Source organism: Euprymna scolopes, chromosome 43 (genome assembly GCF_053919585.1).
Source record: "Euprymna scolopes isolate OS-2025 chromosome 43, ASM5391958v1, whole genome shotgun sequence".
Lineage (NCBI taxonomy): Eukaryota > Metazoa > Mollusca > Cephalopoda > Sepiida > Sepiolidae > Euprymna > Euprymna scolopes.
In genome coordinates this window covers 20,153,324-20,168,411 of record NC_136524.1, presented here as the reverse complement: position 1 = coordinate 20,168,411, position 15,088 = coordinate 20,153,324, and the positions used below count along the sequence as shown (strand labels likewise).

The 15,088-nt window shown below is 29.4% G+C and overlaps 1 protein-coding gene across 1 annotated transcript in view; it reads right to left on the bottom strand.

Moving 5' to 3' along the window:
- Positions 1–10,667: 10,667 nt before the first annotated feature.
- Positions 10,668–15,088, bottom strand: part of LOC145268222 (uncharacterized) — a 36,598-nt gene continuing 32,177 nt past the window's right edge. Inside the window, exon 2 of the mRNA XM_080123526.1 lies at positions 10,668–12,885. Within this exon, the coding sequence (XP_079979652.1) occupies positions 11,482–12,738 (1,257 nt within the window). The 5' untranslated portion in view covers positions 12,739–12,885 and the 3' untranslated portion in view covers positions 10,668–11,481. The remainder of the gene's footprint in view (positions 12,886–15,088) is intronic.

Sequence of the window (15,088 nt, the reverse complement as noted above, 5' to 3'; positions counted from 1 at the left end):
GCTGAAATGACTCTTTATTGTCACATTGACCAGTTGAATGATGATGACGTCAAGGAATTCAAAGTCGTTTTTACATATTTAATGTTCTACCCCTTCGCTTCTAAGAGGGACCCTCCTCATGTCAGCTCTGTCCGTCTGACTTCGATCCGGACTCTACCGCCCCTCTGTCTCCAACTCCGATCTGACTAAAACTGTGACCCGATAGGGGCCGGGGGATGCTGGGAGACTTTGCTAGTTGGTTAAGGAACAGCTTGTAGGCTGGGTGGTCCCATTCACATGAATTCAGGGGAATTAGCATGTCTGGCCTCTAATGATGATAATGATGGTTTGCTGTTTTAAACAGAATATGTCCGTTTCTTGATGGATAATCAAAATGATCTAGCCCCCCCCCCCCAGGAATGGATACTAAAACGCATGTATACGCCAGAGTGAAGTCATAAAAATAATTTTGAAGTTTAACAGATGGACTCGTATGTTGATAGACTGCCGATGGAGATCTTGTCAAGTGATTGAAGAGGAGACCACCCGGGGGGGGGGGGGGGCTGGCGAGGGGATATTATTTCCTTACTAACATGTTGAGAGAGGGGTGGGTGGAGAGAAGATGAGAGAGGAAAACCTCTTCTTTTTGCTTCAATAAATGTAAAGGTCATTTTATTATTTTCTTTTCTTTCTCTTCTGTGACCAGGCGGTCAGGGTTCGGCAGGCCCTTACTGGACCTCCCCTCCTCCTAATAAAGGTGCGGCCACTGATTGGTTGGCTGCCATTTGTGGACATATTTGGAGAGGTGGTGGGGGGGTTACAGCTAACCGATATTGATAAAAGGAAGTGAGGAAGGGATGAGATAGACATTTTTACCACACATTTGGATGACAGTTCCCTGTCTCTGTCAGTTGATCTTTCCCCACATACTGACGATAGAGAAAACGAAGTACTTGGCAAAAGAAAACTGTCAGCCCCCAGTGCTTGCATGATTAGGCCAGTGTGTAACTATCATTTGTAAAGTCGAAGGAAATAATCAATTCTATGTTAAGAAAAGCCAATTAAGCTTTGACTTTTTCTTTATTTGAAAACTCCGTTGTTGAATGCAATATATTTCTCAGACAGCCCAGGTGACAGTTTGGAAGCTGATTCAAAAGTGGAACCAGAGAGCGGATGAGGGCGACGGACACGAATTCGACCACTAGATGAAAACACGGGTGATGCCACAGGTATCGACTACAGCTGCATCTGAACCCCAAGCTGCCCTGTAGGTTACAAAACTAGCTCCTATATTGAGGTGGCTTAAACATTTAAACATTTGTGGCTTGGCACATGTCCCAACACGCTCTGCAGACAAAGAATTCTCACTAACCTATTTTTCAATGTTTTTAAATTTTTATTCTTCGTTCTTCTCTAGCTGACCTTAATTCACTTTTCTAAAAAGAATTGAACAATTAAATTCCTTTTACAAACATGTCTAAACTATTTCATGTGAAACTGAACAATGCGAAATTCTATTTCTGAACCTTGCTTACAAAGTTTGAATCTCAGTTTATCCTAATCTCATTTTTACTTATCTAATGTTTTTCTTACTTACAAGGACCCTTTTCTTGTAACACTATCCTGTCGCGGTTAATCACCTGAAGAAGACTAGAGGATGAGTTGCTGAAATGCGGTGAAACAACAACAACGATGAAGATAACTCTGAAAAAAAAAAAAAAAACCATTAATATTTATGTTCATTGCTTTCTCAGTTTTTTTTTTTTAACTTAACGAGGAACGCATAAAAGTATTTTATTACATTATTAGTAAGAAATTGCCATTTTTTATTGTTGATTCAATAATGACTCAAAACTGGAAAAATAAAATCACTGACACTTATTAGGCAGATTTTGTTATTTTTTCAGTTTTGAGTCATTATAGACTCTCTGAAGATAGCATGTTCAAGGTTGGTCATGTTGTCAATTTAACTTAACCAATTCGCAACTAGTTTTTTTTTTTTTAACCGAATAAAAATGTTTAAACAACTTATCCAAGTAGGTAGACGAGTAACTTACTTTGTCTTTGGTAACATTTATTTGTTTTAGGTTTGAACATTTTTGTTTGTTGCCGTTTCTACTAAATCCCCAGATTTTCTATTAGAGAGAGAGTTGACAATTTCATGTTATGTATTTTTAGTTTTTAAAATCGTACAAACAATTTTTACATAAGAATTTTTTTCAGTCTTTTCTTTTAATAAATATAAGTTTTCAAATACTTTAAAGTATTTTTTTGAAAGACATCATGTCTTGAGAATGAAATAGGTAAACAAATATTTTATCCTCGAGTGCTTTTGTTTCATTGAAATATATTTAAATCCGTCAATTTTTTTTTGTTTTCACACTAACTATAAATAAAATAAAAAATAAAGAAAATACTAGAAAAACATCAACTAAATGCCATCAAATCATGTAATGCTCTGTCAGCAAATATTAAAACAGTAATAAGATGCGCATGCATATACATATATAATTACCATTGCTTGATTTTTTTTTGTTTGTTTTTATTCAAATAAATATGTAAAAATTATTTTCAAATTATTCACAATAAACGAATTTTAGTCTTAGGAATTCATGATAAATTGTAATGCTTATCTTTTAATGTGATATCACTGTACACCTTTTCTTTTTGAATTAATTCTTGTTTTGCTTTTTAATTAATATTGAATAAAGTTACATTTAAATATCTTACTTGTTATTTATGATCTTTTTTGATATATTTAAAAATTTTCATCCATTATCAACAGATCTTGTTTGCTTTGCCTACTGTGCGTGATGTCATTTTTAAGTTAACAGGCCTTATCTCTCGGTTGGATGAACAGGCACAAGAATATTGTAATGTATTATGCATAAAAAATTATTTAAAAACAACGATTGTAAAACAGTTCAATCAGTGCATTTATATAAGGTGTTTTTCTTCCAGAGGCCGCAAATTTTAAATTAACAACTCTACATTATTTACAGATTTGGAAACAGTTGTGAATGGCAAAAATTAATATTTGGAATCACCCACATATTTAGATAAAAAATTTTTTTTTTCTGTGATTTATTTTAACCATTTAATTTCAAATTCGGCGCCTCTTGAAAAAATAAAAACGTATAAGAAATAAAAACCAAGACAATGAATTATGTTCACATTTTATTTATTCTTGGTGTTTTTAACAAAACAATTTGATAACAGTAGGAATCATTACATACAAAATGAAAAAATGTGGTAAAAGATTCCATATTTAATAAAAGCTCCTCTTCATACCCGATATTCTGGAAACTTGTGTTATACATTTACTTTAGTTTTCAGTGAGAAATAAAAAGAAAAAAAAAAGAGAGCAAAGCTTACAATTTTGCTGTTGCTCTAAATGGAATCCCATGTTTTAAAAAAAGTTGAAACAAAATACACAAAACAGAAAAACACTACATGTTGCTGAAGAAGGAGAAAGTATTAGAAGGAAAAGGAATAAAAACTCAATGCCCCCCTCCCCATATTCGAAATTTAGTTTTTAATATTGTATCAGCATGGGTAAATATAATTTTTCTTTGTGATAGTGAGCAGATTATGCATGGAACACGCGCGCGCGCACACACACACACAAAACAAAAACATACACATTTAGTAATTGTGAAAATTACATTTAGAATGTGTTAATAAAATTTACAATAACTGAGAACTAATGTTTATTTAAAAAGCAGGAATGCTAACAATTTTGGAGTAAAGTACAAGAAATCGAATAATAATTTATAACAAATGCAGTAAAATTCTCTACCAGCCCATACACTTTTAACACTCAAACTATTTTTGAAAAAGTTTATTCGAAGAATGGCAACTATGTCTTCAAAAACTGTCATTGTTTTTTTTTTGTGTGTTAAATCACCTAAATGAAAAATTCCAAGAAATCTTACAACTTCCATATTTTAAAAGTATAAAGATCTATCGATAATTTGATTCTACTTCATTTAGTAGAAATTATTTTATTCAGGTTCACTATTTCCACTATTTACTATTCTAGACTTTTATCCAATTTTTATATTCTCAAAAACATACAGTGTATAATAAAAAAAATAACAAACAAAAAGCATGAAAATAGTATGTTTCTCTTATAAAAGGATATGGATAATATTTCTTTACCCCATAGAATGAAAAAAATAAATAAAATAAAAATTTACTAATAAAACCAAGTGTCTCCTTATAAGGATTAAAAAAAAAAGTATATATAAAAAATTGAAGTTACCTTTTAAATATAAGGTTGTTTTATTTTTATCTGTCATATTAACCTTTATGAAGGATTAGGAAATAAGAAAATGGTGTTGTAAGTTGGTATACAAAAGTCATCATTTAAGATTATGGATCATGACAATTTAAATTTTATCATTGACTGACAAATCCAAAAAGAAAAGGAACACACACACACGTAAAGGAATTATTAATATTGTATCATAGAACTATGATACCAATCAATCTGACTACATTTCTTGCTGTCAGATTGCTATTCTGTTCAGCAATAGGTCAAAGTTTATTGCTAATCACGAGCTTCTCTACCAAGCAATATTAACAGGGCTGCACAGGCATTTTTGTAAGCCAGAAATGCATTGGTCTTTTAAAACCATATCTAACCTTGTGCCTAACCTTCCAACAAGGAAGTAAATAATAACATACACAGAAAAAGGGAAACTGAAAACCGTTTAATTTATTCATTAATTTCATCTTTACCCACCCTAAAAGTGGTTAAATAAAAGTATTTAGTTCTCTTCTATCGCAAGAACTGTGACACCAGGGTCGGAAAGTGGTATTGAGAAGTCTATGCCCCCAAAGAGGAGCACTGATCTGCAAAAAGTGCCTGGGCACCTTCGTCGGCATTCCCCTAGTAAAGGCGCATCAGGTGATTAACAATAAACTAACCCCTTCTCAAAGAGAAAGCAAAGCCTGGAAAGGAGGACCTCCTAGAACTGCACAAAACTTTACTCCCACTGCAAAATCAACAGGGACCGGATCATTACAGGAATAGTATAATCTGTTGATTTGGGGGGGGGGGTCCAGGAAGTGTTTAAATAAAGACAAAATGTTGATAAACATAAACAATTTTCATTAAACATTTTTTACACACACACACACCAAAGTTTACAAAAAGCTGACGTTCATCTTTCATGAGAACATCCATGTAATTTTATTTACCCGTTAAAGCATCATTATCAACCAATGTGAAAATTAAGAAATTTTATATCTTATAACAAATAATGAACCAATCAGTTATGGATAGTTTAGTTGATTCATAAAACTAAATAAAACAAAAACAATTGAATAAGTATTAAATAGCGAACTTTTGGCTTCTGGTTTCAGTTCTCTTAGCTTCACTTTGTCAAATATGTTGACATACCCGAATTGAATGAATATAGGGCCAAGAAAACAATTGAAGAGTCTCGCAAGTATTTTTCAAACTTGTAAATAGAAAAAAATCACTTGGAAGAATTGAAAGCTGAATCAATAGCTATATTATCAAAAGATTTGGTCATTTATGCAACAAATAAATATATAAATAAGTTTCATACTCTCAAAATAAGGAAAAACAAAATTAGATGATTGTGGAAATAAATAAAATGGATATAAGGATATATGCATATAGAGGGAAAATGAGATTAAATAAAATTGTACAAAATATTATAGAATAGTGGAAAGTAATGATTTGGTTTTATGAAGAGTAAATCTTTGGTTTGGAGGAAAATAAATATCAAAACATCTAAACATCATTCTATCATTCATTATAATGTCAAATCTTTCGATGATATAGCAAAAGAACTTCTTTACAAAACTATCATAATTCACCCAATTTTTTCTTTTAATTAAAAATAAAAAAAAACTTTTGTATAATCAAAGCTTACATGTTCGCAACGTATTATATATATATATATATATATATATACATACATACACACTTACACCATTTTCTCATTAATAAAAACAAACAAAATAAACAACCCTATTTCATCATATCTACTTAAAAGTACTAGTATATATCCAAAAGAGATAGAAAAAATTATTAGATAAGGCTATTATTTTTATCTTCTAAAAATGTATTCTCTGAGAAATTTACCTAAAGGAATTAAAGTACCACTAACATTTTTGTTAGAAATGTTTTTTATACATAAGTAGCACACAAAAATACAGTTTCAGCATTCACAATAGAAAAAGACCTGAGAATATATATTTTTTAATTTAAAGAAAATTATAAAGAAAAATTTGTTTTACTAAAATACAAAAAAAAGTAATAAACAAAAAACTAATCTGTAAAACGGTTGGTGATCCAAATTTAATTAAAGAATGATATGCAACACACTTTCCTACATCACATTCTGGAAAAATTAACATTTTTCAAAAAAAAAAAAAAAAGAAAAAAAAAACCCAGCTGCCATTTAAATTTTTTTTTTTTTTTCAGAATCAAAGTGCATACATATTTGTTGGCACTCAGTCTTATATGTATAACTTGCAGTAAGAAATTTTTGTTAATTTTTATATAGACATATAACAATATTTGGTTCACCTACAAAACATGATGTTATAAAAAAAATGTATAAATCAAGATATGTATAATTACTTGGATCATTCCCTCCAAAAACCTGTATACATACATGTAAGAACTGTCATTTGATTTTGTGTAGATAAGCTTGTTTTAAAGCCAACAGATTATCCTGTGCTTAAAAAAAAAGGCAATTGTGTATAGATCAATCTTGTGATCTCAAGTTTGGCCTTCAAAAGGGATACACAGACAAATGCAAAAATCTATTTTATTTAGAAGTGTGAATCAAATCGGTCTTAAAAAAACAAAAACAAATAAAAAAACATTTTTTTGTTTTAAAGCAGCTGGGTAACATCCCTGAGAATATTTTCCATTTGATGCAATATTTTGTATTTTCATCCCTGAGCTTGCATCAATGATGATATATGCACATACGTAAAAAAAAAAAAAAGATTTAAAAATAAAAAAACATTCATAAACTGACCGATAAACATGAGATTAAAAACAATCCATCCAATTTGAATATTTGTTCACTTATCTTCCATAACTCATCAATTCAGTGATTTTTTTCATAAGCTTTAACATAATTTTGGCAAATTATGTGCACACACGCACAAACAATATTATTTTTTTTTTAATAAGTAGAATAGCATATATAGGTTGGAGAAAAATATTGTTAGGACGTTTTCTTTTTGTTTGAATCAAAACAAATTTTTATTAATCCCATTAAAAAAAAAAAAAAGAAAAAAAGTTTCTTAAACTGATAGCATAAGATGTTATGTCCCATTCAACAATAATCAATCAAAACTACTGATAATTTTTTTTTTCTTTTTTTGTATTTTAAACAAAGTAATCAAATCACTACAAAGACAAACAGGGTGCACATAAGTGACAGACAATTTTTGTTACCATGTCAGGCATAGAGTTGCATTGTGCACAATTACTGATTGGGTGAGGCAAATCAGTTTTGTTATTTAAAAAAATAAATTAAAAAAATATGAAAAAGCAGCAACAATGAAAGCAGACATAACCAATTGTGTGAATTTATAATGTAACTCCTATAAAAAAATATACCAAGTAAAATGAAACAAAGTACATACATTAAAGGACGTAATACTTTTCAGCAAAAAATATGAACAAACTTAATATCATTTAATCCTTGGTATAATTGGATTGCCTTAAAATACATTCTTGCACTGTAGTTTTTCATCATGCTTGCTTTATCAAAGCACAACAGTAGTTAAGAAAATGAATACAATCTTAACATACCTCCCTGAGTTAAACTTTGGAATGTTCTTTCCTATAACTTAAGCCAAATGTAGCAAAGATGCATCTACATCATTTTGAAGAATTGAGAAAGATTAAATATCTAAAAATTGTTAAAGAGAAGAAAACCAAAACAAAACAAAAACAGACGATATGGTGAAATCATATATCACTTTCAATTTTTATTATTTTTAAAACTTCTCCCTGAGAATATAGAGCTTTGTTTTACTCATTTTTGGATGAAACTATTGTTTCAAATTCATATAATGATTTAATATGAATATAGTTATGATAAACACACAATCAAAAACAGACATAACAAATATAAAAAACAAATTACTTTCAGACAAAACAAACTTTAATCCTAACAGAAATAGTTATTTTTTTTGTCTGACATGAATATTTGTACATTTAATATTTTAGGATTTCTAGTCAATTAAAATAGAATATTAGAAATTAAATGAAAATGAAGTTTCAAAAGTAGTAAACAAAATTTAAGTGACTTTTAAGAAAATTACTTTAATACAAACCAAAGTATGACAGCTAAAAATTACATCTTTAAGTCAATATGAAATAATTAGTATTTTAATGAAAATCAATTGTCCCTATGTTTAAGAATAGAAATATAAAATAGTTCATTAAGAAAGAATTCAGATTCATTATTTGAATTAAAATAATCTCGAATAAAACAAGTAAATGTTAACTTTAACTTTAATTCTAAGATTTGTCAAAAAATCAGACAATTTTTTAAACACCAAAAAATATTTTTAATTTGACATCCATAGTTTTACTTCATATAACAAAATAAAAGATGAATGAAATATTTTCTCACTTATTTACGAGAAAATATAAAAGCGAAAATTCATTTTCTATTCTTCAACCATGGAAAATAAAAATTCCTTTAAAAAGAAATGAACTTGTATTTTTTTTAAGGAATTATTAAAATTGTGACAATTTCAACCATGCAACAAATATTTTTCATTAAATAAAAGCAATTTGACCTTGGAATGCTTTAATACCCTCATATATAAATAACATCTTGGACATATTTTGCTTGGTGTTTATAATGGCTTCATACTTAAAAAAAAAATGCTAATATAAAACATGTGTAGGCACACAAGGTTAGGGGAAAAAGCCATTTTTATTAGATCCAGACCCTCCACTTAAAAAAAAAACAAAAAACAGATATTGCCCCCACCCCCTAACCTCATTAAACCATCATGCCATAATAAATAACATTTTACCCGTATGAAAAATGAAATCAAAGAAACAAGAGGGTGATAAAAAAAAATTACTTGGCAAAAGAAAATAAAAATGACAAGTAAATATGAATAAAATATTCATATTGAGATAAATAATGAATGAAATCTGGGATGGAAAAACAGGAAAAAGGGTTATACTATTTGAAAAAAAAAAAAAACTATTTTGGGACAACCAACAAATGTTTAAAAATATTTACACCGAATGTTGTTCACTTAATTCAAAAGTTAGAACTGCAGTTAAAAAGATTCTAAGATTAAAAATAAAACCTATAACATTTGATTCCCCATTACATGCAAAAATATTTTGACCAATCTCCTTTGGATATGTTTTGTCATTCAATAAAAAAAAAGTTGGTTCTTGACTAAAATTCCCTCAATATTAAAAACCAAAAATAAAATCTGTATATTTGTACCCATAACAGAATGAAAATGTAATATTCCAAAAATCACAAAAATTGACCAAGTAATTTTATTTTTAGCTAAGAAAATAAAATTTTATGAGTAAAAAATCTTGCATTGTCATCTATCAGAAACAAGGGCAGATAACACCACAATAATTCAAACTTGTGAGATCAGCTTATTAATGCCCAAGATTTCCCATTAATTGCTTCAAAATGATTTTCTTTTAAATATGATCTTTTCATTCAGGTATGTATCGCAAAATTTTTCTGTATTTTTATCTTTTTATATTGGAAAAATTTTCCTGAATTAAATACTAAATTGTTGTCCTATTATCAAATCATGTTTCAGTCTGGTTTAATTAAAATCATTTTTTTATTTTTTAGTTGATTTACTACTAAAAACAAATCTCATTTGATTTCTAATGTGCTATGACTTAATAAGATGCAATATGTTACCTGTTGACCTGAATTTTATATGAACTGTCAAATTTGCACATTGAATCATTTTTTAGGGAGTTATTGACAGTTTGTTCAAATAATTGTTTCCATTATTAATTTTCATTTACCAAAACCTAACCTTACATGTTTGAAACTTCTTCACTTGTTTGAAGACATAATTTTAGTTAGACACTATGAAAATTGGCTTCCATACCAACAATATATAATTTGATGGCTAACAATGCTACCAAAATAAATTTGGTATCATTTATACTTTATACAGATCAATGTGTTCAAATTAAGTTTTTAGATATTTGTAAAGTAGCAAGTTTTAGATTGGGATACCTAATTACAAATGTAAGCATTATAATTACTAACACATGTAATTACTAGGGCTGTGACAACAGCATATTCTTTTCATTGTTTTGACTCTTGAGTATATATCCGTTAATATCTTATATGTAATATCTTATAATTATAATGATTTTTTTACATTTCAAATGTTCATATACACAAGTTACTTGTAATGGGCTCATCTAACTAAGGATTGACATTAATAAAAAAAAAAAAAAAAAAAAAAAAAATCACAAAATGCATTACTTCCAGACTCCTAAAAAATCAATATGTAATAATGATAATAAAGTGGGAAGATAGCATCATTGTATATTTTATTACTAATCATTTAATTTATTCAATTTTGAAGTGCACTATATGGTTTTAATAATCATTGGTAAACATAATAAAATCAGTTTTTAGATGCGTTATTGAAGAGGATTCTTTTTTATTGGTCAGTCACACTTATTGAAAATATTTAAATATAACATCATTACAAAATTTGCACTGAATTTTCAAAACTGCAGTTTTAAAGGATAAAAAATTGAAACAAAATAAGTAACAAAAAAATAGTTAATCTTCAATTTGCAAAACCCACCTAGCACTTGAACACAAATGAAATTTAATTTTTTTAAAAACATTTAATAACCCCTTTTAAAATAATTTCATAAATTGAAGGAAAACTGTAGAGATCAGTATATGTTAGCAACAATATAACTTCACATATACAAAAAAAAAGACTGCGGTATTTCCTTTAAAATCACAATCTTAAGTTATACGAAAATGGATTTAGATTATTGTTATGCAGCATACAAACAAACAAAATCCCTGAGTTCCTCTTTATCGACATTAGTTTTTTTATGAATAAAAAGAAAAATCCTGAGGTAAACGTTTTATGGAAAGAAAAAAATGATAGAATGATATTAGATGATGTTGACACCAATCATTTGCATGAAAGGCTTTTGGATATCAAGATTACATCTATTTCAAATGAGACAATAAAATGTCTCATTTGAAAATGAAAATTTCTAAGACAATAAAATGTCTCATTTGAAATGTGAAATATCAGCGAGGTAGAGTTTTGTTTAAAAGAGTATTAAGTGAATATTTAGAAATGAAACATGATTAGAAATCAATGAACAACTGGAGAAAAAAAATGCATTTCCAGTTCATCAGGTTTAAAAAGAATCTTACAATTTGAATGATCAATATATTAGTGAAACAAGATGAATAATAATGAAAAAAAGAATTCATTGATTTAATTCTCATACAATAAAACCTTAAGTTTTTCAGTTTCTGCTTTTAGGGTAGCGATTTCACATCTCAACTTTACATTTTCTTGTTCCAACAAAGAAGCACGCATTGATATTGCTTCTTCTTTAACCCTGCGAGCATCACGCGACCGTTTAGCTGCTACGTTGTTTTTTCGTCTTCGTTCCCAATAAGCTCTGTCCTTCTGATCATCAGGTAGAGATCGTCGTCTTTTAGTGACACCTGGAGCACTAACGGCTACTGATGTGGATGCGGTAACTGCTAGTGATGGGGAAGTGGTAACTACAAGAGCAGGGGAAGTGGTAACTGCTAGATTAGTGGAAGTGGTAACCGTCAAAGATGGGGAGGTGTTAATTGTTAAAGATGGGGAGGTGATAACAGTTAGAGATGGGGATGTGGTTTTTATTGTTGCTAGGAGTTTGGCAGAATTAGTACTTGGGAGTTCACCTGATGATATTTTGTTATGAAGAGATGAGGTAAGCAAACCATTTCTGCCAAGACTTTCGACTCCTGCTGGTAAGAATCCATAATGGTTTAGTACTTCATTAGGCACTAAGCTGGAAATACCAGTAGCATTTGTGCCTACTGCCATAGATTGTGGTATGATCTCAGCATATGTTAATGGATGGGTGACATTTTTACTTACTGTGGGATCACTAGCATGTGTACTTGAGGGACCAACTTCACTATTTGATGATAAAATGTGTGAATGATGAGCAGCAGAATGTCGTTGCCGTATCTGAGTCACAGATGAGAATGAGTGTGATCTTTCTCGCATCATCATCTCAGGAGATAAACGAGATGCCACTATATGACCGTTTGCAAACAATTCCAAATTAGAATTGCTATTGGGATGTTGAGCATAAAGATTAGATGGTGATCTCGATCCATTGTAACCAGCTTCATGCATTTTATCAGGAGTAGTCCTTTGCGAAGACATATTCAAGGGAGGAGACGAAGAGACATAATATGTTTGTTGTAAAAAGGTTTGTCGGCGGTGTGGACTGATTTTTCTTTTACATTTCGGTAAAGAGAAATCAATTGGTGTTTCCTGCATGTCTTCCTCGGGAGAACTTAATCGGGCACTTGTAGCGGTAACATTTTCATGATTTAGAATTGCACTCTGTTCATTTGTATTTCTTTGGTTATTATCACATGGGTTGTATGAAGAAGAAGAATTATCAGCACGTTTTGAAGCAGCCTGCTGTTGAACATTATTTGATGTGCTGCTATTTTGGGACATTTTCAAATGAAAACTCTTTTTGTTAAAAAAATAGGCTTATTTTCTTAACGCTTTTGTAGAAGACTGGAAACTACGGTATTTATCTTCAGAATGAATCGAGTTTGAATCCAACAAAGATAATTTGGTTCGAAAACTTGTTTCTTGAATCTGAAAAACAAAAAAAAATTTATTTTATATAATTATTATTATAACAACAAAGCTGTTTACTTCCCCTAAAGCCTTTTCCTATAACTTTTTAATCACAAAAAATTGTCATGTTACATATGAATATTGTATAGCAAAGACTCATATTATCTGTTGGTTAAGGAAAAGGACAGAAAGCTTTCAAGTAATGTAAGGAGAGTGGAAAGTAGATCTTGGGTTTTACTTTCGGCAGCTTCAAAACTATTGCTTCTTTTATTTTGTCCTTTAGTTCTCACATTCCATGAGTGATGTTTCTAACAAAGGGGGAAGAATTGCTGTTTTCTGGGTCAGAATCTATTCCATCTAACATTTACCATTGGCAAGTTTTTGATCTTGAAGTTGTATTTTTTTAGCTTCTTACATAAAATAAGTTCATGTCTTATCTGGAGCGATTTCCATAAAAAAAAAAGAAAGAAAGAAAAAAAAAGGGGGGGGGGTAAATACCAGTTATTTGTGACTTCAGGCTGAAGAAAGCTCGTGAGGTAAAGAGAAAGTTTATTCCCAGAACAAAGATGGTGAGGTTGATTTTGAAACAAGAATTTAGATCAAATGATTGAGCATTTGCTAACCAGGTGCTGGTGTATTTAAGTAGTACCAAACTTATGGCCTTATAAAATTTAGTTCACGTGATATTGTAGACGATGTAAACTAAAAAATAGACACCTCGTTGGAAATTACCATTTGCTTTCATAAATAAATTTTAAAAAGAATAAAATTCAGATTATAAAAGACAAACAAAACAATATAATTTTTTTATAAATAATATAAAAAATGTTTAGATTTAGTTTGTAAATAAACACCTGATAATAAACCAGATTTGATGGAGGCTGAGTAAGTTAGGTTTTCAGATATACTACAAAAGGATGAGTAGAAGAATGAAGTGTTTAAGATAGTTAAACAAGAGGGTTATGACAAATATGGATGTTATTGGAGAGAAGTGTAAAAGGCCAAGAAAAAAAATAGAAGATGGTTTTGAGAGAAAGGATAAAAGAAAATTTCTAAAACCATTGAACACATGCTAACATGTAAAACAAACATTTAACAGAATATGATTATTGATATTGGCATCGAATCTGACTAATATAAATATTACACTAATTTTATTTGATTTTTGTAGAAACCATTTAGATTGTTGATCAATATTTACCCATCATTTTTAGAACTAAATTTGCTTGTTGACAATACCATATAAGTACCAATGCCATATAAGTCCCTCCTCCTTGCAGAGAGAAAGATTTAACAGATGAAGAAACTAATTTTAAACTCTGTCTTCATTTTAAAAAAATTTGACTAAATTATTTTTTTCTATTATTTTAATATAACCCCAGCTGAATGGTTGCCCCAATGAGTCAATTTTTTTAAAATGTGTACATACAAAGTGTTTTTCTAGAGGTGATGAGCTTTAAATTAAATAAATCACAGAAAGATATTTTTATTATACAAATATGTTATCTATTCCAAAGATTAATTTTTGCCATTTATAATTTAAATACAATTTTGGGTGTGTGGCTTGCTCGTATATGGCATAATTCAGGAATCCAATTTGCAAAAACTATGCATTAAATTAGATTGCATTTTGGCAATAAAATATAATAATTATAATAAGAATGTTGTCTCCCAGGTGGTCAATTATATCTGGTTTATCAGCACAGACATGGAACTTTACATATACTCAAAGAAAAAAATAATCTAATGAGAGTTAAATCGCATTAACGAGGTGGCCATTTAATGGGTCCATTTTGTGAAAGTATTCGTTCATCAAATGTTTCTCTCAATAAATTGATCATATTATTTGCAAACGTTGCTTGTCAGTCTTCCTGGTGAATTACCAAACCAAGCTGAACAAAAAATAACTGATAGTTGCTAAATCTGCAATTAAAGAAAATAGAGTTGTCAATGTAAAGTTCGCTGTCTCTAGAAAAAGTTTATTAAACCATAAGTTTATAGATATATAGTTATTTTAAAAGAAAATGATTTCCAAGGCAAAAGATAGAGCTGACAATCACACTAGAAATGTAGATGAAGTAAGCAAAAGTGATGATTGATTACAGGTTTCAAAAGGAAAGGACCGATTAGAATATTTTTTTTAACAAAATGTATATATAAAATATATATATATATATATATATATATATATATATATATATATATATATATACATGCATGC